Source organism: Cervus canadensis, chromosome 5 (genome assembly GCF_019320065.1).
Source record: "Cervus canadensis isolate Bull #8, Minnesota chromosome 5, ASM1932006v1, whole genome shotgun sequence".
NCBI classification, from domain to species: Eukaryota; Metazoa; Chordata; class Mammalia; order Artiodactyla; family Cervidae; genus Cervus; species Cervus canadensis.
In genome coordinates this window covers 42,946,975-42,971,515 of record NC_057390.1, presented here as the reverse complement: position 1 = coordinate 42,971,515, position 24,541 = coordinate 42,946,975, and the positions used below count along the sequence as shown (strand labels likewise).

Genomic DNA, 24,541 nt, shown 5'->3' with positions numbered 1-24,541 from the left:
ATAAGCCTAAACTGCATTTACCTTTGAATTGATAAAAAAAAGGTCAGGGAGAAGGATTTTAAGAAATAGTGTGTAAAAGTTAAGCACATTTTTTTTTTAACCTCCCATGGATTGTATATTCTTCTGAGTAAGGCATTTTTTCCTAAAGTTGGCAGTTGATATGTTAGAGGCACGAGGTTCTGAGCCCAAACAAGTTTAGAAAAAAAAAAGGCCCTAAATAAAGCAATAAAAGACTTCTTTCCTGGAATTCTGAAGCATATTTACTGAAGTTGCTTGATTCCCTATTCAGTTTGTATTTCTTTATATTCCATAAAGATTAGGTGTTAGTTTCCTTTTGTATTATGTGTGAGTGAGCTCTTTTCAGTGACTTAACTGCCCAGTCTGAAAGCCAACACTTATTTTCTACTAGAACAGGTTTAGTTGTGTTTTTAAAGGTTGGATCCACTTATGATAAAGAGAGTAATTTATTTGAAAATGTGTAAGCACCAGATCTGGACATGAGTTGATGAAATAGATTACTGAGTATGTTTAATATGCGATTAGTTGTTGCTCTAAGATTAGACAGAAGTTATTTACAGTTGAAATGATGTCTGAGATTTGCTTCAGAAATGTCAGGATGCATAAGAGAAGAGGGAAAAAAGGAAGTGAAGACAGGTTGGGATAAAACAATATTGCTCATTTAGTCAGTATTAAACCAAGATGATGGAGCATAGAGGTTAATCATACTGTTCTCTCTAGTTTTTTTAATTTGCAGTTTTCCATGATAAAAAGGGAAATGAAAGGAAATGCCGGGTGAACTTAATGCTTTCTCAAAAATATGTGTTGTTTCTTAAATATAATTTACAGTGCTTTTTTTTTAAAGAATGTACTTCTCACTTTAGCTAGTAATTCCTTCTTCATTTCTGAACTAGTATCTTTTTTTTATTTTTTCATAATTGTTTAGAGTTGGAGAAAGAAGTTGAAGAATTGAGGTCAAAGCTGGTTGCTGGAGGAGATGACATCATTAAGGTAAGGACACAGCGTGAGTGTTGCTTTGATTTTGTTTGTTTCCTTAGATGAGATGCCCAATGATAATTCAGATTTCCTGAGGGCTGTCAGCTGCTCCCGCCCAAGGTTACATGCTCCGTCTCTCTGGTTAAGTGTGTGGAGAGAGGTGGATGAGCTCTGCTGCCCTTTCTGTTCTGACCTGGTGTCGCTTTCTGTCCTTTGCATCCCACTCACTCTGTCCTTAATGCTTGCTGCCTCGGTCTCAGTCCTCCTCTTCCCTTGCCCATGAGGAACCCAGCCCCGAGCAGGACTTTGAGGAGTCTCTCCATTTCCAGGGCTCTTTGTGAAGCACTTCATGTCATCCTTGGGAAGCACACTTATCTTGATGACCCTGTAACTGGACTCGCTCTCTTCTTAGTTCTACATACTCTTGTCAGGTCACAGAATACTGTTTTTATCTTGTTATTCCCTGTTTAAAAACCTGAGTTGCTTATTCTTACTCACAGGCCCTTATTTTAAAAATAATTTTTAAAATTTATTTGTTCGTTTTTGGCTGTGCTGGGTCTTTGTTGCTACTCAGGCTTTCTCTAGTTGTGAACCGGATCTACTCTTTGTTTTGATGTATGCGGTTCTCATTGCAGTGGCTTCTCTTGTAGAGCATGGGTTCTGTAGTGTGTGGACTTCAGTAGTTGTGGCACATGGACTCATGGATCATTGGTTGTGGCCTAGGGGCTTAGTTGCTCCAAAGTATGTGGGATCTTTCTGGATCAGGGATCAAACCTAAGCCCTCTGCACTGGCTGGAGGTTTCTTTACCACTGAGTCACCAGGGAAGCCCTTACGTGCCCTTAATGCTAGTTAAATGCTTTTCCTTCCCCCACTTGGCCTGACCGTCTTTAAAGTTTCTTTGCTTCTGAAAGCTCTGCAGTAATTTTTTTTTCTTGCTTTTCTGTGTTTGTAATTTGAGTCTTGCTGTATGTCTAGTCTTTGATTATTACTCTCCCAACTTGGGAGTGGTGGACAGTCGAGGGGCTCCCAGGAAGTTCAAGGAGTCTTTAAATCCCTGTGTACACCTCGTACTGCCATTTTGTTCTTTATTTAGCCAAAACAGTATATGAGTTCTGAATGGTGTGCACAAATAACATTTGGATTTGTAATATACAGATTGGTTTAAGCATTTCTGAATCATAATGATTTTATTTGGTCATTACATGTTTTCATGATTATTAATAGCCAAGGCTGGCCACAAAATTCATTCTAGTTTCTCATAACAGCTTACAGAAAAGCTCAAACAAACTTTGTGGCCAACCCAGTAATTAATTATGGCTTTCCTGGTGGCTCAAATGGTAAAGAATGCACCTGCAGTACAGGAGACCTGGATTTGCTCCTTGGGTTGGGAAGATCCCCGGGAGGAGGGCATGGCAACCCACTCCAGTATACTTGCTTGGAGAATCCTCATGGACAGAGGTACCTGGCGGGCTACAGTCTGTGGGGTTGCAAGAAGTTGGACAAGACTGAGTGACTAAGCATAGTAATTAATTAAAAAACCTGACTCTAGAGCCAGACTGCCTGATTCAGATCTTGAGACCCTGCTCTGTCACATGCAGGCTGTGTGACCATGGCTACGTTTCCTAACTTCTCTGTGACTCTTCCACTGGAGACTAGAGAGAATAACAAATAACAAGACCTGCTTTCCTAGAGTCAATACACACAGTGCTGAGAGCTGAATCTGTCCCATAAGTACTCAGTGATTTTGTTATTACCGTGTATTATTTGTAGGGGATATTGTATATGTATATGTATGCATATATACATACATGCTCACCCACACACTAAAAAGCAGGTTTTTGTATCTGAAAAGAACATTGCAGATGCCATTGTGTCAGTGAACTCTTAGCCCTTAAAATATTTTCCATACACTTACATATCAGAATATTTAAATATTAAACATGTGTCCCTTGTTTCCTCCTTGTTCATGTATTCTCCTGTTCTGTCAAAACTACTCTTAAAAATGAGGGTAAAAATCTCTCTTAAGTTAGCTAAGTTTACCTTTCAGGTTATTAATTTAATACTAAAGCATGTTACCCTGACCACTTAAGTCTCAGAAACTAAAAGCTTGGTAAAATTAAATCAAGATTGCCTGGCAAAATATCAGTAACCTCAGATATGCAGATGACACCACCCTTATGGCAGAAAGCGAAGAGGAACTGAAAAGCCTCTTGATGAAAGTGAAAGAGGACAGTGAAAAAGTTGGCTTAAAACTCAACTTTCAAAAAACGAAAATCATGGCATCCCGTCCCATCACTTCATGGCAAATAGATGGGGAAACAGTGATAGACTTTATTCTCTTGGGCTCCAAAATCACTGCAGATGGTGACTGCAGCCATGAAATTAAAACACATTTGCTCCTTGGAAGACAAGCTATGACCAACCTAGAATTCATATTAAAAAGCAGAGACATCACTTTGCTGACAAAGGTCTGTTTAGTCAAAGCTATGGTTTTTCCAATAGTCCTATAAGGGTATGAGAGTTGGGCCATAAAGAAAACTGAGCGCCGAAGAATTGATGTTTTTGAACTGTGGTGTTGGAGAAGACTCTTGAGAGTCCCTTGGACTGCAAGGAGATCCAACCAGTCAATCCTAAAGGAAATTAGTCCTGAATATTCATTGGAAGGACTGATGCTGAAGTTCCAGTACTCTGGCTGTCTGATTTGAAGAACTGACTCCTTAGACCCTGATGTTGGGAACGATTGAAGGCAGGAGGAGGAGGGGACAACACTGATGAGATAATTCTGTTCATCACCGACTCGATGGACGTGAGTTTGAGTAAGCTCTGGGAGCTGGTGATGGGCAGGGAAGCCTGGCATGCTGCAGTCCGTGAGGTCACAAAGTCAGACACGACTGAGCGACTGAACTGAAAATTAAATGAGAATGAAATCTTTTGATTTCCAGTCCTAATGAGAAGATTACACTGGAGAGTGATTGGAGGAGCTTGAGCATCAGTTAATCAGCTGCTTTGAGTTTTCTGTTTTAGAAAAACCACAAATTGCAGTATAATACATCATCTACACATCTGAGAAAGGGAATAGACTTTCCTGCTACATTTTATTCCTTCATTGGGAGAAAGTACACTGGAAAAACATGACTTTGAATGTAAAGTTTTCGGTTCATCATAAAAATGTATGGCTTTTTAGGGGGCTTCCCAGGTGGTGCTAGTGATAAAGAACCCACCTGCCAATGCTGGAGGTATAGGATACCTGGGTTCAGTCCCTGGGTTGGGAAGATCCCCTGGAGAAGCAAATGGCAACTCACTCTAGTACTCTTGCCTGGAGAATTCCATGGACAGAGGAGCCTGACAGGCTGCAGTCCATGGGGTCGCAAAGAGACAGAACTGAGTAATTAATACTTTCACTAACATTTTTATAAGTTTCAATTATTAAATTTGTGATAGTCATCTTCTAGTGCATTGAAATACATCTGAAGTTGTATTGCAAACCTGTCATATTTGACTTCTAAAAAAAAGAATAAAAATCCCTATTTTCCATGTCAAACTGAGAGGTGTGTGGTATTACAGTGAGCTTATATGCTGCTTCCAAATGCACAAGGAAGGGAAAGATTGCAAGTTAGGATGTGAAGTTTCTTGTACATATCCCTCTTGTTGTTTTCTTGTTGCTGGAATTTGTATTTCCTGGGAGATGACTGTGCATTTTGTGCCTCTGATCTCTAAGGATATTTATAGCTGTTTTCCGATAATGCCCTCTGTATATCTCCTAAAATTATTGTTTTCAGGCTTCCCCTGATAATTTTCAAAAAAGTTTACATTGCAATACTATGTAGTGTGAAAAAAACTAGTTTTAAAACTAAAATTGTTTTAACAAAAGTAATGTATGCACATGATTTAGAAACAGTGCTAACAACTAATAACTATAATACTGAATAGTTTACGGAAATTATGTTTCTAAATAATACGTGCTATTCTTTGATTTATTCCTTGATGAGACATTTAGCTATTAACTTCCTGTTATAACTGATGAAAACTTAGCTATCTTTCACAATGACGCCTACTTTCCAAATGGTTAAACAGATCAAATAATCGTTCATATACTTTTTCCTGGATACCTGCCACCTCAAGCCTTCTGTCCTGTGCTCATTTGTTCTGATTGTCTCTAGGTCTGCTGTGGTTTTCCTGGAGCCAGCCTCGTGCCATGACCCAGTGAATATCTGTGCTGCTTTCTACTTCAGCCCCTCACCTCCACCCCACCTGCTGGGTGGAATGTCATTTATTTTCCTGGTTAACCTTCTTGTTCTGTAGACCATGTTCTTCTCTAAGTTCCTGAGAACAGAGGCATAGGAGGAAGATTGTTATCATCTTGTATTGAAAAGTGGCTGTATTCTACTCTCATGTTTATAGTGTTTATAACTTGATATAGAACTCTTAATTTTTTCTGCATCTGCTTTGTTTTTATATTTTTTTCTTTATTGTTTCACATTCAGAAGTTCAGAGGCAATTCTAGGGTGATAGTTGATTATGTTGTTTAGGATTTTATCTAGGTTTTAAGGTTTAGGATTGATTAAATTCACAGTGAAATGGGTCCATGATTTCCTTGCATTGTAAAGTCCTTGGATATTGTTATCAAGTTATGCCAGTTGTGAGAATAACTTGAGAATTCTTCTTGCTTTTTATTTTCTCTGAATAAACTCATATGTAATTGGGATAATCTGTTGTTTGAAAACTTGATAGAACTCACCTGCAAAGCTCTCTTTTCCTCCTGTGTCTTTTGTTTAAACCTCTAGTTTAATTTTTAAGTAGTTACAGTATTGATTTGTGTGTGTGTGTGTGTGAGAGAGTTACATTTTTCTAGGAATTTTTATCTATGCCGTTTTACTTTTCGGTATTATTGGTAGGTTAATAATTGATCATAATATTCTTATTAACTATTTAATTTGTAGTTTATATATAGATAGGTTCCCTTTCTGTTCATTGTGTTTATGACTTCCGTCTTCTCTTGATCAGTCTCATAAGAGGTCTGCTTTGTTAGCTTTGTTTTCAAGAAACTGACTCTTGGCTTGTTCTGGTTTCTACTTCATTGAGCTCCTCTCCTTTTTCATCTTTGCAGGGTATGAACTTTTTCTGGGGGTGGAGGGACACTGGGGGTTTGCTTGCCCGTTGTTCTAAGCACTCCTGATCAAGAGTGTCAGTCCCAGCTAGAACCTACTTCCTGTACCCACCTCAGCGGTATCTGGTGCCTCCATTCCTGAGCATTTGGTTTTCTAGTGAATGTTTGCCAACTTATTGTATGTTTCTCCGTGTGAGCCCTCAGATTCTAGCCTGCTGCTGCTTTCTAATTCACTTCCTCCACCTCCTCCACTGTCAGTTTTTTCAAAGTTGTATTGAGATTTTTCATATGTGCATGTCTTAGCTCCTTTTCCCTTGGTTCTTGTGTATAGCCTTTTAAATATGCTTACTTTAGCATGGTTTGGAGAGGTGAGGAGATAATTATGGGTAAATCAATCCACTGTTTTTAACCTCAAACAAATTGCCCTGTTCCAAAACAGGCCTTGACTGAACGTCTGGATGCTCTTCTTTTGGAAAAAGCAGAGACTGAGCAACACTGTGTTTCTCTGAAGAAGGAAAATATTAAAATGAAGCAAGAGGTTGAGGTAAGGCAGGATTTTATTTTTTGTTTTTTGTTTTAATTAACTTATATAATATAGTTGTAAATTTTAGAACCAAGATCTTAAAAAGCATCTCATTGGACTTCCCTGGTGGCTCAGTGGTAAAGAATCTGCCTGTCAGTGCAGGAGACACAGGTTCAATCCCTGACCCGGGAAGATCCCACATGCCACAGAGCAACTAAGCCAGTGCACCACAACTGCTAAGACCACATGCTGTAGAGAATGAGCTGTGCAATAGGAGAAGCCACTGCAATGAGAAGCCCCTGCTCACCACAGTTAGAGGCAAGTCTGAGTAGCAATGAAGACCCAGCACAGCCACAAATAAATAAATATAAATAAGACTAAAAAAATACTAAGAAAAAAAAAAAGCATCTCATCTTATTTTAACTATAATATTTGCAGATAAGGAAACAGATTGATATATTAAAAGAAGGATAACTGAAATCACTGAGCTACACAGGGAGATACAACTAACATTTACCTGTTCATTGTTTACTCTTTTTAGCTGTAGTATCATTTTTTAATAAAATGGGAAAAATACCTATTTTATGAAATATCTGTTTTATGAGAAACTACCAATTTAAATGCTGATGGTCCCACATACTGTACATACTGCTGCTTGTTCACTTCTAGGATACTTGCCTGCCATTGGGTCTGTGCTACTTTTCTCCCCAAAACTTTATCACTCTATTCAGGAGATGTTCATTAAAGCCTGTAACTTAATAGAACTTATGTAATTTATTACCATTTAAAACAAAATTAAACTCAGAGATTTCCTTGCTTTGAGTAAGACTTTAGTACTACTGCTGGATATCATCATCATTCTTAAGGTGGTCACAGCTTCTAAGCAGAATTTTTGAGATCTAAGGATCATATTTCTCTGTGTACATTGCTACTTGTTTCCTCTTTATGAGACTGTATCTCATATTTTTCCTGAGGGCAGGGGTTTTGTCTTAAATAATTTTTGTGTGCTTACATTTATAGGATTCTGTAACTAAGTTGGAAGATGTGCAGAAAGAGTTGGAACAGTCACAAAGAAGCTATGGGAAAGAAATAGAAAATTTGAGAAATGAATTAGTAGCAGTACATTCCAAATACAGTAACGATAAAGCTGATTGGCAAAAGGAAGTGGAAGAAGCAGCAAAAAAACAATTAGAGCTTTCAGAACAGCTCAGGTTTCAGAGTGATTCTGAAGATTATGTTAAAAAGCTGCAAGAAGAGATTCAGAAAATTAAGCCAGCCTTTGAGGATCAAATTTTATGTCTGCAAAAGCAGTTAGAAACTGCCACAAATGAAAAAGAGCAAGAAATTACTCACCTCCGAGGAGTGATTGAGGCTAATTGTCAGCAGTACCAAAAAGATATCAATAGTTTGCAAGAAGAACTTGTACAGTTGAAATCTACACACCAAGAAGAGGTGAAAGAACTGATATGCCAAATTGAAACATCTGCCAAAGAACACGAAGCAGAAGTAAATTATTTGATCCAGCTAAAGGATAACTTAGTCAGAAAGTGTGAGGCAGGTGAGATGAACATTCAAGAGAAGTATAAATGTGAATTAGAAAATGAAGGGAAAGCCTCAGGTGCAGACCAAGAAAATCAGGTGTGTTCTTTGCTCTTAAAGGAAGATTCTCTTGTAGAACAAGCAGTAAATGAAAAACTTAGACACTTAGAAGATGCCCTAAAGGAACTGGAGTCCCAACATAGCATCTTAAAAGATGAGTTAACTTACATGAATAATCTAAAATTAAAACTTGAAATTGATGCCCAACATATAAAGGATGAGTTTTTTCATGAACGGGAAGATTTAGAGTTTAAAATTAATGAATTATTACTAGCTAAAGAAGAACAGGGGTATATAATCGAGAAATTAAAATCTGAGCTAGAAGATGCAAATAAACAGTTTTGCTGCACCATAGAACAACATAACAAGGAAGTACTGAGTCTGAAGAAACAGCATCAAAAAGAAATAACAGAACTAAATGAGACATTTTTGTCAGATTCAGAAAAAGAAAAGTTGGCATTAATGTTTGAAATACAGGGTCTTAAGGAACAGTGTGAAAAACTACAACAAGAAAAGCAAGAAGCAACGTTAAACTACGAGGGTTTACGAGAGATTATGGAAATTTTACAGACAGAGCTGGGGGAATCTGCTGAAAAAATAAGTCAAGAGTTTGAATCAATGAAGCAACAACAAGCATTTAATATTAATGAACTTCAGCAGAAGCTCCAAACTGCATTTAATGAAAAAGATGCTCTTCTTGAAACTGTGACTTGTCTCCAGAGAGAAAATGATAACTTACTGTCACAGCAGGAATGTGTACCAGAACTTGAAAATACCATAAAGAACCTTCAAGAGAAGAATGAACTGTATCTAGTTAGTCTCCATCAGAGAGATACCATGTTACAAGAATTTGAAGCAAAGATAAGTTCTCTTACTGAGGAAAAATATGATTTCATAAGTAAGATGAAAAGTTCTCATGAAGAGATGGATAATCTCCACAAAAAATGTGAAAGGGAAGAAAGGTTGACTGTAGAACTTAGGGAAAAAGTGGATCAGACTGCCCAGTACAACAGTGAACTAGAACAGAAGGTAAATGAATTAACAGCAGGACTAGAAGAAACTTTAAAAGAAAAGAATGAAAAGAACCAAAAACTGGAAAAGCTTACAGCTCAGTTGAAAACTCTCTCTGAAGACCAGGAAGCCATGTTATTGGAAGTGAGGTCTCTTCGTGAAGAAAATAGCAGACTGAGTTCAGAGAAGAATGTGCTGAGCAGGGATCTGGAAGCCCTCCTGTCTCAAAAAGAAGGAGACGTTACACTTCAGGAGCAGATCTCTAAATTAGAAGAGGAACTTTGGTTAGCTGTCAGAGAAAGGGATAATTTGAATCAACTGTTGGAAAACGAGCAAGTTCAGAAGTTGTTTGTTAAAGCTCAGTTGTGTGGTTTTCTTGAACAGATGGAGTCAAAAGTTTCACAAGAAAGGGAAGAACAGGATGTTGTAAACATCCTACAAGCCATGGGTGAATCCTTAGATAAAATAAATGAAGAAAAACACAACTTGGATTTTCAGTATGATAAAAGGGTAGTAGAGTTAGAAAAAGAGATTAAGCTCCTTCAAGAAGAGCATATGGTTCAGTGTGAGGAACTTAGGTCTCTACTAAGAGATTACGAGCAAGAGAAAGGTGTCCTAAGGAAAGAGTTAGATGAAGCCCTCTTGGAAAAGGAGGCCCTGCAGTCTGACCTTCTGGAGATGAAGAATGCCAGTGAACAAACAAGGTTTGAGAATCAGAATCTCCTAATTCAGGTTGAAGAAGTGTCTCAAAAATTGTATAGAGAAAATGAAAATCATCACGAAAAAGAAAAAGATTTTATAAAAGAACTTGAAAACCTAAGGCCATTATTGGAACAGAAAGAATCTGAATTGCAAGATGTGAGAGCAGAGTTAATATCATTAAAGGTAATATTAATGTGAATTTTATTTAAGTAAATTCTTAGTTCTAGTCACAAGCTCTAGACAATATAAATATTACTGTTTTTACACTTTGAAGTCAAAGTAAATTTTTAGCATTTAAGCTCAAATGCAAATTTTTGAAAGTACATTAAACATATTCCCATCACACTTAATCATACTGATTACTGTTGGTTTTAGATCATTTTGGAATCTTGATTTTACATAAGATTAAGTGGCCAGGGGGTTAAATGTTGGTCAAAAGTAGTCACCAGCAAAACTACAACTAAATTTAATTTTATCCTTGTGTGATACATATATTACCTTAAAACACACTGTTAAGCAAAAAAATAGGCTAAAGCAATATTTCATTTTAGCCAAAACTTCAGATTTTCCTCCCAAGATTGTGGCAGGATAAACTATGGTCATCATTTAATCTCTTCCTTATTACATTATGTATTTGTTATCTGTTGGGTGGGTCATCTTGGACTTGGCTGCTATTGTTTTTAATACTAAATGCTATGTGCGTGATGAGATCAGAATTACTGGGTCTCTGAAGGGAAGAGAAAGTCTGTTCAGGTGATTGCTCTCTGTATGAATTCTCTTTAATAATTTTTTTTTCATGCTTAGCATAATGGCCAGTTCATCATGGGGAATGCAGTGATTGTCTTTGTTTTTCCTATAAAATCTAGGATTCCTTCAAGAAATCACCTGTAGAAAGTGATCAACCTTCAGTAAAAGAGTTTGAAGAAAAAATAGGTAACTATGGTTTTGCATATGTTGTCACAGTTAATTGAACAGATTCATAGAATTAGAACAGAGTGGGAAGTTCTCTCGCCAGTTAATGAGGTGTTAAAAGCATAGTATCACTCTTCTTCTGATGGCCTCTGCCTTCTGCTCGCCTTCACTTTCAAAACTCTCCCTTTCTGTTGTTTCATCCAGAGGACTGTTGTGATTCCCTTTATAAAAAGTGCCATGATTGTTTTGGGGTTTTTCATTCATTTAGCAAACTTGGCTTGAAAGCCCAGCTACCTAGGCACTGGTGATAGGAAGGTGACTAAGATGCAGTCTTTGTCTTTAAGAATGCACAGCAAGAGAGGGCTGTCCCTCCCAGAGTTTGAGGTATGGACGAGGTCCGCTGGTGGCAGTGCAGGATGTGATTAACTGCTTGTTGAGTTGGGAGAAACATCACAGGACAGGCTGTCCTTGTCTTAAAGAGTGAGTAATGTGACCCAAGAAGGAGGATGCTGTAGCAGGAGGAGACTGCAGGTGCTGGTATGTTCATACCACTGACGTCCGGAGGCCTCCTGGGAGGTTCTAGAGTGGGAGAGGCCGTTCCCAACAGGGCTGGCGTAATGTGTGGAGGAGTCTGGCTTCATCACTCCTGCTTATCCCTCAGAGTAACATTTCAAGATGGGGTTGTGTGAGGTACCTGTAATTCCTCTAAAATTTTAGTGCCCAATTATTGCAGGGGTAGTGGGAACAATCTGGAGTGACCCACAGTCTTCTCTCATGGACGGTTGGAATGGTCGGGGTGACTGGGAGAAGGCTGACCAGGTAAGACACTGTTCTCTGCATCGTTAGCATTAGAAGCCCTGAGGTGGAGATCACCAAGAAAGTCAGTGTAGAAGAAAGACGAGGACCAGAAACAGTACTCTGTCAAGTAAAAGTCAGAAAGATAGAAATGGCAAAAGAGAGAAAAGAAATAGCTGGAGGGTTAGAAATACCCAGAGCATAAGATGTCTTGGAAGCTAAGACCAGTGAAGTGCATTTGGAGGAAGTGTTGAGGAGGGAAGAAAGGCCATTTTAGTACTCAGGCCAAGCCCGAGCTAAGCAGCATCAAGGTCATTGGTAACTTGGTAACAGTTGCCATGGTATGCACAAGCCTGACCAGAGTGGATTCAAGGAGAAAATGGAGAGAAATGGGAGAACAGACATAGACCATGCTCAGATTGAAGAGAAGGGACAGAGTCCAGAGGGATGGTGTGGGTTTGTGTGTGTGTGTGTGTGTGAGAGAGAGAGTGAATGAGGTCTTAACCTGTCTTCTCATGACCCTCCCCTCCTCTCCTTGGCTGCTTCCAATCTTTGTTCCTGACCTTAAGCCCTTGGTGGCATTTCTTTTGCTGCATGTCTGTCAACTGTTAGGGTGAATCCATTAGAGTGGGTTTTGCTGCACAAAAGAGGGGAGAATTGTGCACTGATGGCCCAAGTAGGTGAGGGGGTGTGGGGTGAGACACAGAAGTGGAAGAGTTGGCCTGTGTTACACACACAGACGGTGCCCCTGTCATAGCCGAGGAAGGCAGTGATGAACAAAGGCACAACTCAATGAATCAGCAAGTGCAGAAGTTCAGATCATGACTGAAGTCCATCAGAGACACAAGAAGTAAGATCTGGAGCATGGAGTTTATGTCCGGGAGATGGCCAGAGAGGTTAAGGGAGAGTCACACTGGACATACTGAAGTCCAGCTGGAAAAATCAGACCCACCCACCAGAGGCGCCTATAGATCATGAACGGTGAAGAGCGTTTGACGTCTCTGCTTCATCCTGACTGGCTGTCACCACCATGGAGCCCAGCATACCTGCATTTCCAGGAGGTGCTCTCCTGTTCAGGGGTCCGGATGGCCTCTCCATGTATGAACACTGAGGAGATGGGCTGTTCTGGAAGACCGAAGAAAATGAGAATTCTGTTCACTGTTTGCCTTGCTTAGGAAATGCATAATCAAGCTTTTACTTAAAAATAGATACTTTGCTATTTATTTTAATTTCAAATTGTATATTTTGTGTACTAGATTAAAGTTCCATTTCTAGGACTAAAATAAGTAATTCTAATATTTTTCCCTAGTTTTCATTTGAGTTTATGTATAATTCTTTCATTTTATGTTTTTAGGATACCTGGAAAAAGAAGCCAAAGAGAAAGAGGAGAAAATAAATAAGTTAAAACTAGTTGCTGTGAAAGCAAAGAAAGAACTAGAGTCTAGCAGAAAAGAAGTAAGTTGACTTAAAAATGCAAGATTTGTGAACCTTACCTTTTAGAAAATCAAGTTTTTCTGTGCATTAAAAAACTATCACATATTTAAAATAGGCCCGGATGCTCCAGGAAGAACTTGAATCTGTTCGCTCAGAAAGGGATCAGTTGTCTACTTCCATGAGAGATCTCATTCAAGGAGCTGAAAACTATAAGGTAAAAATAGTTACATTAATGACAAGTTACATTTGTAACTTCTAAGTTAAGAAATGTACTTGAAATATAAAACTTTTTTTTAGTTTATTTATTTTAATTGGAGGCTAATTACTTTACAATATTGTAGTGGTTTTTGCCATACATTGACATGAATCAGCCACGTGTTCCCCATGTACATGTCTTCCCCATCCTGAACCCCCTCCCACATCCCCTGTCATCCCATCCCTCAGGGTCGTCCCATTGCACCAGCCCTGAGCACCCTGTCTCATGCATCGAAACCTGGACTGGCAATCTGTTTCACATATGATAATATACATGTATCAATGCTATTCTCTCAAATCATCCCACCCTCGCCTTCTCCCACAGAGTTGAAAAGCCTATTCTTTGTGTCTCTTTTGCTGTCTCGCATATAGGGTCATCATTACCATCTTTCTAAGTTCCCTATATATATATATATATATATATGCATTAGTATACTGTATTGGTGTTTTTCTTTCTGACTTAACTTCATTTTGTATAATAGGCTCCAGTTTCATCCACCTCATTAGAACGAACTCAAATGCATTCTTTTTAATGGCTGAGTAACATTCCATTGTGTATATGTACCACAGCTTTCTTGTCCATTCATCTGCCGATGGACATCTAGGTTGCTTCCATGTCCTGCCTACTGTAAACAGTGCTGTGATGAACATTGGGGTACACGTGTCTCTTTCAATTCTGGTTTCTTTGGTGTGTATGCCCAGCAGTGGGATTGCTGGATCATATGGCAGTTCCATTTCCAGCTTTTTAAGGAATCTCCACATTGTTCTCCATAGTGGCTGTACTAGTTTGCATTCCCACCAACAGTGTAAGAGGGTTCCCTTTTCTCTACACCCTCTCCAGCATTTATTGTTTGTAGACTTTTTGATAGCAGCCATTCTGACTGGCATGAGATGGTCATTGTGGTTTTGATTTGCATTTCTCTGATAACGAAAACTCTTGTCCATAACATAGTCATCTTGTATGTTTTAGTAAAGGTTTTCACTATTTGTGTGTGTCTGTGTATGTGTGTGTGTAATGTGTCATCCTAGTATCAAGGTTTTAAGTGGTTAGGCTTTAAATATGCCTTTAAAGTATTGTCTTTTAAAACTACCATTTCTGTTTGGGATTTCCTAATAAAATCAGTAACAAACAAAAATGGCTACTGTTACAGTCCTCTGGCCAAGGGAATAAATGTGAAAGTTAGACATGTCTAACACAAAAGTGAAAACACTATTTGGAGGTATTATTGCTCATCAGCCTAAATAACATGAGACACTATAATAGGAAAATGTAAAAATAAAACATAAGAACATGCCATTTTGTTTCTTTATGCATTTGAATATTTCTACAGCCAGGCTGAGCCTGAGTACTAAGGAGACAGTGGTCAACCAGGTAGGTAGAGTTTCTGCTTGCCTGGCCTTTAGTCCTAGTGGCAGTAAGAGCAGACAGACAAGGAAATAGTGTGTAGGAAAGTTAAGGTGGGTGGGGTGACTTCTGTGTAACAACAAGCACTGTAGGCCAGGCATTCTTCTCAGTGCTTGACATGTCCTGTCACACGTAATATATGTGTGTGTGATAAGCATGTTATTAACGTTGCTGGTTTACCAGCGAGGAGTCAGGTCACAGAGCAAGAAGCCAGTGGAGCGGGGGTTAGGTTCAAGCATTTGGTTCCAGATCTCTTCTTCCAGCAAGTAAATAAACCGTGCTGCCCCAGTGAGACCTGAAAACAGAGAAACCAGGAAAGGAAAAATCAGAAAACTGCTTCAGGAAAATCTAGTTCCACTCTCCAAAATGAATTCTGAGGTTTTGTCAGAAATGAAAGTGATTTTTTAAAATTAGAATAAAATACTTGATCATATGATCTCTAGATGCAAAATACTTTTCTAAACTTAAGAAGTTACAAGGGGAAAGAGACTGAACTAGATAAAACTAACAAATGAAAATATGACAAGGGATTGGTATCCTTAACACATAAAGATACCTCATTCATTTTTAAAAAATCCTTATTTGAAATTCATATATGGGTTTATCTGTCTTTTATGAGTCATTAGGAGCTTGCTTCTTTACATTTTGAGAACTATATAATCTAATTTATTTTCCTGTAAGGGTAGACCAAGTATACCAATTTACTTCTTTAAAATATAGGATGGGGGGGGAATGTAGAACATCCAAGAACTGTGGGGCAGCTACAAATGTATAGCATGTGTGCAATATGAATGCCATAGGAGAAGAGAGAGAAAGGAACACGGAAATACTTGGCACAGGGATGACTGATTGCCCAGTTTAATGTCAGGTGCCAAGTTACAGATCCGGGAAGGAAGTTCAGGGAACACCACACGTAGCACAACCAGAAGAGGTGCACCGTGGCATGTCATTTTCAGATTACAGAAAGTCAAAGATGAAAGTCCTGAAAGAAGCCACAGAAAAAATAAAACATGTTATGTATAGAGGATTACATCAAATTTACAAGGACCCATACAAAAGAGAAGAGTGTAAGATGCATTACTTAAGGTGTTGAGAGAAAAAACCCACCAAGCTAGAATGCTTTGCACTAGAAGTGAAGGAGCAGTAGAGTTTCTTAGAAATTGAGGGTGTTTGTTGCCAGTAGACATGCCTGTCAATAAATGTTGAAAGAAGTTCTTTAAGACTTCCCTGGCGGTGTGGTAGATAAGAATCTGCCTGCCAGTGGAGGGAACACGAGTTCAATCCCTGGTCCAAGAAGATCCCACTTGTTGAGAAGCAACTAAGGTCGTGCTCCACAACTCTGGAGTCCGTTGCCCATAGAGCCCATGCTTTGCAACAAGAGAAGCCCGTGCACCAAAAGGAAGAGTAGTCCCCATGCCACAACTAGAGAAAAGCCCCTGCAAAGCAGAGAAGACCCAGTGCAGCCAAAAAAAAAAAATTTAAGAGTTCTTTAGAAAGAAGAAAGATAATACAGGTCAGACCTCAAAGGGGCAACACAGTATTGGGGAAGAACAGAATGGGAGGATTAGCCCTGCCCTACTGCAAGACTTAGTGTGGAGCTGCAGCAGTCAGGATTTGTGAGTGGTGGTGGTGGAAGAATGAACAGACAGCAGTGGAGCAAAGAGCCTAGAATCAGATCACAGGTAGAGTCAGCTCCTCTCTGTTGTCAGAAACAGTCATGTTGTTGGACACAATTCCAAAGGCACACAGTCCATGCAGGACAGCCCAGCTGTGCTTCCTTGAGGCCACTTTCAGGGAAAGCCAGAGGCATGTGTTAGTTATTTTGTACAGGGCTGCATTTTTGTGAAGAACAGTCAGTAGTTGACCAGGAACAAGGGGAAAACAAGATTTACCAGAAAAGGGAAAGAAAACACAGGCTACAGGGAAGAGTTGAGTCTCGCTGCACATTGGAGGATATCCTCGCTGGCTGGTGTGGATTGCAGAGGTAGGTCCTGGGGTTCTTTCCTGAGCAGGGCCAACTAGAAACATCAAAGGAAAAAGTCACGTGGCTTTCGGGTCTTTGGAAAAGACCTGAGCGTTCTGCTGCAGAGTGTGAGACTTGTGTGGGGTCCTCTCATATTCCTTGAGCACCTCTGCTTCACCTGGGCCAGGCCCGAGGCTGTCCTCAGCAAGACTCTGTAGGTAACAGGTGACAAGGGTAAACTTTTTCTCCTGCCTGCTTAAATGTTGTTCATGTTTCAGAAGTTTATTTTTGATGACTAGATAGATAACTTGGAGATATTGCATTGTATATGTTTTAAATCCTCTTTGAGCCTTTAAGAGACCACCTCGTACCAAAAGTCATCTGGATTATGCTAATTTTACTGTATGATGCCATGGGGTAAGTCTGTCAAATGTTGAATCTAGGTAAATATTTCAGGCTTCCAGAATGAACTCTTAAGGCTTATGTTAAGATGGCCCAGTCATACAGTCTGAGGAGTTGCATGTACGATAATATCCTGAAGTTAAGTCCTTTTGTCTTCTGTTGAAGAATCTTTTGTCAGAATATGATAAGCAGTCAGAGCAGTTGGATGCAGAGAAAGAACGTGCCAATAACTTTGAGCATCAAGTAGAAGACCTTACAAGACAATTAAGGAATTTGACTTTTCAGGTAACTTTAAATTGAGTAAATTCATGGTGATTCAGATGGTAAAAAATCTACCTGCAATGCAGGAGACCCAGGTTCAATCCCTGGGTTGGGAAGATCCCCCTAAGAAGGGAATGACATACTCCAATATTGTTGCCTGGAGAATCCCATGGACAGAGAAGCCTGGCAGGCTACAGTCCGTAAGGTCACAAAGAGTCAGACATGACTGAGTGACTGACACTTTGACTTTCATATGTGAAAACTGTAATAAGTGTATTTCAATTCTAATATTTTTTGCACAAAAAGTTAAAATTAGTACATAGAAACTTCATTTTATTTTCTTTTTCCCAATGTTGAGAGAAGAATATGACCAATAAACTGGCAACCATCCTGTCTTACTTACGGCTGTAATCTCAGCTCCCCTGAGGTTTTTTTGTTTTTGTTTTTTTCATTTTTTGCCTTTTCCTCTGTTAGTGCTCCTGGTCGCTTGAAATGTTTTCCAAATTAACATCAGTAGTGACTGTGTTTTATTTTTTTTATTTTTTTTTTGTGACTGTGTTTTAAACTTACTCTTGATTTTTGCATTTTCATTTCATGGACTCGATTCTGAAATCTTCAATTTTTTTATACTGTGCCAGTATTCTCATTATGTTCCATTTTATTCTTCCTCTCCTGTATGTATTTTCTGTGTGTTTACAGTAATGAATCATTTGTCATTGTAGTATGAAAAATTAACCTCAGATAATGAAGACTTCCTGGCCCGTATCGAGACACTGCAGTCTAACGCCTGCTTATTGGAAGTGCAGATTCTAGAAGTCCACAAAGCCAAGGCTATGGCAGACAAAGAGCTGGAAGCTGAAAAACTTCAGAAAGAACAGAAAATAAAGGTCAAAACAGTTCTGTGGGGTGAATTCATTTCACACAGTGGTGTTTTTATTGCAGTAGTTCAGTGAAGGAAAGACTTGCTAATGAGCAGCATTTGTTAAATCAGCAAAGTTTATTAATTCCTTAATGTGGAATTAAAGTTAATTAATTGAAGTTAATTAATTCCAACTGTGAAGTTGAGAATCCACAGTACGATTTTTGGGTGTATATTTTTTAAATATGGAAAGATATCCAAACTCTGTACTTTGTATGTCAGATTTATTTTATCCTATATGAATGCTTTTTTTTTTTAAAAAAACATTGGTTGGCTTAGGGGTCCCAGTGTTTCTACTTTTAATTTTAGGAGCATGCCAGTTCTGTAAATGAACTTGAAGAACTTCAGCTACAGCTTCAAAAGGAAAAGAAACAGCTTCAGAAAACCATGCAAGAATTAGAGCTGGTTAGAAAGGTAAAGAATCTGCCTGAAATGCAGGTGACCTGGGTTCCAACTCTGGGTTGGGAAGATCCCCTGGAAAAGGGAACGGCTACGCACTCCAGTATTCTGGCCTAGAGAATTCTATGGACTGTATAGTCCATGGGGTCACAAGGAGTCGGACATGACTGAGTGACTTTCACTTTCAGAAAGGTAAAATGAAACACTAGACTCAGAATAGCAATGTTCTCATTCTTAAACTATCCTATAGACCCTGAAAAGTAATATTTCAAAAACAAGGTTATTTGTGATACTGAGGTACTCCTTTATAAATTATTTGCCTCAAAATATGGCAAATTTAACTTAGGTGTCCAAGTGCCCATCTCTCTGGAAGAATTTAGGCTTGGTTTGCTGTTTTATTTTTTGTACATGATTATTCTGTGACACATGAAAATTTAGTTAATGTCAAGAACTGAAGTTTGTATTATGCTGAGAACTTTGGTGAATTTTTCTCTACTCTTCCAAAGATGGGAACAAAAATAAAGGTACTATAAGAGCTGCTTAAAATAGGAATATTTTATAGATAAGAATAGACCAGTTGTAGTTAATGAAAATTATACAATGAAACTGAGAAAGTTAAACTATTTACAAAAGCGGTCAATTTTATGAAATTACAATCTAGGAAGTACCCCAGCATCTTCATTAACATATGAAGTTTCTGTGCTACAGAAAAGCATCCTAGAGCAGGTGTGTTGCGATCTTGATCCTTTCAGAAATTGCTAGACAGAGTTAGCTCATCCACTGTCACATGGCCCTCTCATTGTAACCTGTGCAGGATGCCCAGCAGACCACACTGATGAACATGGAAATTGCTGATTACGAACGCTTGATGAGAGAACTGAATCAGAAGTTAGCTAATAAAAACAGCAAGATAGAAGACTTGGAGCAGGAAATAAAAATCCAAAAACAGAAACAAGAGACCCTGCAAGAAGAAATGAGTGAGTAAAACAGAACCCACTGCACCTCATGGTGACTGTCTTCAGCAGAAGGGGGATGGGGGCCAGTGCTGATGGTTTCCATGACCAGCCCTTGGCAGCCCAGTCATCCTCACAGTAGGGACCATGACTAGGGACTAAAGAGGGGGGCTGTAAGACTACCAAGTGTGCCCTTGTGTACATTCAGTCCTGTAAACATTTCTCAGGGGTCCTGTTGTCAGCAGAGCAGGATGGTTGTAATGGCCGTGAAATCTTTCTGAGGTGATTCTGTTCCATTTTATCTGTGAAATAATTTCCAACGTAAGCACTAGAGCTGTGCGTGTCCCTTAGGCAGGCCTTCAGCTAACAAGCAGATATATTGTGTTTTTATTTTAATTCAGCTTGAGATGTTTTTAATTTTCTTTGAATCTCTTCTTTGACCCATGGGTTTTTTTTTCATTCCTAAATAATTAACAGGGTTTTCAGATACTTTCTGTGCTTGGTTTCTCTGGGCCCTTGCCTGTGCACACACCCGTCTTCCAGCTGTGTTCTTGTGCATCCTGGGTAGCAGGGCTCCAGGTCACAAACACTTGCAGACATTTGACTTTGTGAGTTAGCCAGCTAGCTAAAAAAGAGGCTCAGGTCTTGGGAAAACTTAAAAAGAGCTGCTCATTCAAGAAGGCCAGCACCTCTCGCTGGTGAGTCAGCGCAGACACGAGAGGTCCAGTCAGTGGGTGTCAAGAGTGCAGAGGGAGAAGCTTCTGTGGACGAATGGTTGGGGGTTGGGATTTGTGTTGAATCTTAGGATTTGGAGAGAAAGAGCGAACTGGGGCAGGGCGGTCCTTTCTGCAGCCCTAGTTAGGAGCAGAAGTAGAAAGGAGTAACATAGTGTGGAAGTCTTTACAGGTTGGAGGAAAGGGCTTGACCTGTGAGGGAGAAGTCAAGTATGCTCAGAAGGTCTCCTTGATCCAGTTCAGGAGGGACCTGAACACAGAGTGGACTTGGGCCTTTTTGATGATTCAGCCCATTGTGGGGTCTGGGAAATGCAGGCACCCCGGCAGGCAGGGGCCCTGAGGCCTGAGCTGGGGGCTGTGGCTGGACGGGGAGGAGAGTGGGGACATGTTGGAAAGTATCCACGCAAAACTGTCAGCCAGCTCACTCTGCCATGTGTTGCAATCTCAGCCCTGCCCCTCTGCAGGGCCTGTCTGGCTCCTCACACACCCTCCTCACCTCTGGGGCACAGCGGCCCTTCCTCTTCTGAAACATGGCGGCTGCTTTTCCACAGCCTTGTCATTCATTCGCTGTGCCCTCACCTTCCCACCTCGTGAGCACCTTTTGGAGTCATCCTCAGTCTCCAGTGTCTGCTGTCCCCACAAGCCTTCCTTGTCCCATGCAGATGTAACCTGGCTGTGACCTTTAGTTCACGTGGGTCCCCACAGCCTTTTTATTTCTTTTGAACGTTTCAATTTTGCTTTACATCATCACATTATCCAGAGATTATCCTTAATTTCAGTCTGTGTTCTTAAAGGTCAGGAACTTACTCTGTCATGATTCCTGGAGCACTTAAAGGCTTTATATGTAATGTGTGCCTTGTACAGTCTTTGCAGGACTGGGTAAATAGTTGCCAGGAAGTTACTGGTGGTGACACATCATAAAGGCAAGTCAAAGTGTATTCTTACAGAACACCTGCTCTTGTTTACTGAGTGATGTAGTCAGTGGGTGTGGATTTAGCTTCATGGCAGTAGTTGTTGCGTTTGGGGTCTTCTAGCTGCGGTCACACGGACCCACGTGTTACTTGTTCTGTCAAGTACCAGGTTGTGGTCTCTGTCAGATGCTCTGTATTTGCTTCACGACAGCTGTGGCTGGGTTGGCCTGCTTCTGTGGTTGGTCCTGTGATCTGGAAAGTGCATCCACTTTACTCCCATTTGATAGTGGCTTCCTCTTTACCTCTGTTACATAAAAGTGTTTTGTTTTGATCACATTTCAGTCTTCCTTTATTGAACTTTGTCTTGCAAGACAATTAGTGTCACAAAATCAGACCAGGTGGTTGGAAACACAGCATGTCTTTTGAGGTATTTCTTATTGTAAAGTCTTTAGCTTTTAGATACGCAGTAAGTATATGCCCTTATTTCAGAGATGCGTGCTAAAATACTTACAGACAAGTGGGTTTCAGGGGTGGGGAGTACCTGTGCGGCACAGGAGTTGGGTCAGCAGGTGAGTCTGGGTTGCAGTAAAGGGCAGGACGCATCTGTTCTCTGCTTCGCGGACCCTGAGGTCTCTGTCCTGTTCCTCCTGGGCTAAAGCAGCCGTAAGTAGCATGCAGACAGGCTGTGCCCAGAATCAGGCAGCAGCCACGGTGCATGCAGCCCCGACACCTCGCTTGGTGGGATGAGATCAGCCTGTGTTGGTGGTAGTTAAAGGTGGTCACAGGTACAGTGGGATTTACTATATTATTGTCACTAGTGTCATATATGTTTAAAGTTCAGTTCAGTCGCTTAGTCGTGTCCAACTCTTTGCGACCCCATGAATCACAGCACGCCAGGCCTCCCTGTCCATCACCAACTCCCGGAGTCTACCCAGACCCATGCCCATCGAGTCGGTGATGCCATCCAGCCATCTCATCCTCTGTCATCCCCTTCTCCTCCTGCCCGCAATCCCTCCCAGCATCAGGGTCTTTTCCAGTGAGCCAGCTCTTCGCATGAGGTGGCCAAAGTATTGGAGTTTCAGTTTCGGCATCAGTCCTTCTAGTGAACACCCAGGACTGTTTGTAATAAAAATCTAAGACGGGTTCCTTTCAGAGATAGGCTAATACAAAGAACAGATTCTTGTTCGGTTACTTATATCCACTTGTAAACCTTTCCCCTGAAATGATCTTTCCCATTAGCTTCGCTGCAGGCTGTGGTACAGCAGTATGAGGAAAAGAATACCAAGATCAAACAGCTACTTGTGAAGACCAAGAAAGAACTGGCAGATTTGAGGCAAGCGGTATGCACATTCCTGAGTTCTATCTTTGAATACAAGTATTTATGAATAGCATTGTTATTTAATTTAACCAGGTTTCTTGTTCTGCAGGAGACTGATCACTTAATGCTTCAGGCATCTTTAAAGGGTGAACTGGAGGCCAGCCAGCAGCAAGTAGAAGTCTATAAAGTAAGATTCTTTTTACTGTTAAAGGCTTTTAGAAATTTCCATGTAGAAGTAAGCTGCCACATGGGGGGATTTTATACACACACACACACACACAATACACGTTTGCGCACACACATTTCTTCCCCCTAAGTATCCTTCATCAGCCAACATTTTGAGAAAATAGAAGCAATAATTTATTTCTGTATCCATTATGTTTATGTATAACAGCTTGAGGTATTTAATTAAACATTGAACTGTAACATGTGTTCTGAAATTTTTTCATGATTATTTGATTGATTTAAGGAAAACCAAATTAATTTATTGAGAAAGTATTCTACTCATGTTGGCTCCACTCTTTGAATAATAAGTTAAAATTCCTACTCTTATGTCTCTTACACATAGTCCCCTCTCAAACCCCACCTTGACATTTAAGGGAAGTCTGTTTAACCAGCAAAGATCTGGTTCCCTCGCTCCTCACTGAAAGCCTCTGCCCCCAGATTCAGCTGGCGGAAGTGACGGCAGAGAAGCACAAAGCCCATGAGCGCCTGAAGGCATCGGCGGACCAGCACCAGCGCACACTGGGTGCCTACCAGCAGCGGGTATCAGCCCTGCAGGAGGAGTGTCGCGAGGCCAGGGTGCGTCCTCCGGTTGTGGGGTGGGGGTAGGCTCCCAGCAGTTTGACCCCTCCACCTGACCCCAGCCCAGACAACCCAGACCCTTACTAGCACAACTTGTTTCTGCTAAAAGGAAAGACAGAGGTACACATTGTTTCCATTTTAACCTTGTTTTGCAGTTTCTGTGTGTAAATAAATTTTTAAAAAATTTTTTCGTTAGAAAGGTTAGAGTTCTCTCCAAGGGCTAAATGACTATGAAATCATATTCTAATAGAAGCACCACTTTCTTCAGTGTACAGAACAGACCCCTGCAATTGACTTGTTACAAGCATGGCTCTTTCTGAGCGTCCTGGGCAGTAGGGCTGAGAGGTCACAGGGCACTTCAGGAAACCCAGGACGTAGAATTACACTTTTCCCACTCTCTTTTGAAAACCAAAGTGCAAGTAGCCTCACCTCTTTGAATTAATTTTTCGTGTATTTATAAAAACAGGAAATAGCACAAGTGAAAATTATTCTAAATAGTGCTATTATAAAAATATGGGGAAAAAAAATGGGCAGTAATCTACTAGGGTGAAAACAGGTAGAAATATACCTCCTCTCAGACAAGATATGTCATTCAGAGACCTTAAAAAAGTGTAAGGCCAACAGAAGTACACTATTTAGGGAAAGTTCATTGAGGGACTAAGGAGTGTCAGAGGCATTACTTATCTTCAGAGAAAGGTTTTCATCTTCATTCACAATCTGAGAGAAAACAGGAGGATCACGTGACCTAAAAATGCAGTGGTCAGACTTCTTTCTCTCTGAACCATTACAGGCAGAACAAGCTGCGGTCACCTCTGAATTTGAGAGCTACAAGATCCGGGTCCACAATGTTTTAAAACAGCAGAAAAATAAGTCTGTGTCTCAGACTGAGGCTGAGGGAGCCAAACAAGAAAGGTGAGGTCTTCAGGATGGGGAGCACCCACGGGGTGGGAACTCCTGCTCCCATTGCCTTTGGACCATGAGGTTTACACGTAACCACTAGTTACCACCAGTGTTTCAATAATATGTTGTTTAATACTTCTTTAAAATTAGCATACAGATTGCTCTTGTGAATTATTCAAAAATATACTAGGAATGAGAGCTTGCTGTGGCATTCTATAGCATCTGTGCTTTGCTTTTATT

General features: G+C 40.2%; 1 protein-coding gene across 1 annotated transcript in view; it reads left to right on the top strand.

Annotated features, from left to right (window-relative positions):
- The window catches only part of GCC2 (GRIP and coiled-coil domain containing 2), a 35,369-nt gene that overhangs the window by 1,899 nt on the left and 8,929 nt on the right, over positions 1-24,541 (top strand). The window contains exons 4-17 of the mRNA XM_043468680.1: positions 944-1,008; positions 6,541-6,645; positions 7,645-10,119; positions 10,803-10,869; positions 12,998-13,098; positions 13,193-13,291; positions 17,268-17,387; positions 18,086-18,250; positions 18,592-18,696; positions 19,496-19,658; positions 22,519-22,619; positions 22,707-22,784; positions 23,261-23,398; positions 24,192-24,313. Of these exons, the coding sequence (XP_043324615.1) occupies positions 944-1,008; positions 6,541-6,645; positions 7,645-10,119; positions 10,803-10,869; positions 12,998-13,098; positions 13,193-13,291; positions 17,268-17,387; positions 18,086-18,250; positions 18,592-18,696; positions 19,496-19,658; positions 22,519-22,619; positions 22,707-22,784; positions 23,261-23,398; positions 24,192-24,313 (3,904 nt within the window). The remainder of the gene's footprint in view (positions 1-943; positions 1,009-6,540; positions 6,646-7,644; positions 10,120-10,802; positions 10,870-12,997; positions 13,099-13,192; positions 13,292-17,267; positions 17,388-18,085; positions 18,251-18,591; positions 18,697-19,495; positions 19,659-22,518; positions 22,620-22,706; positions 22,785-23,260; positions 23,399-24,191; positions 24,314-24,541) is intronic.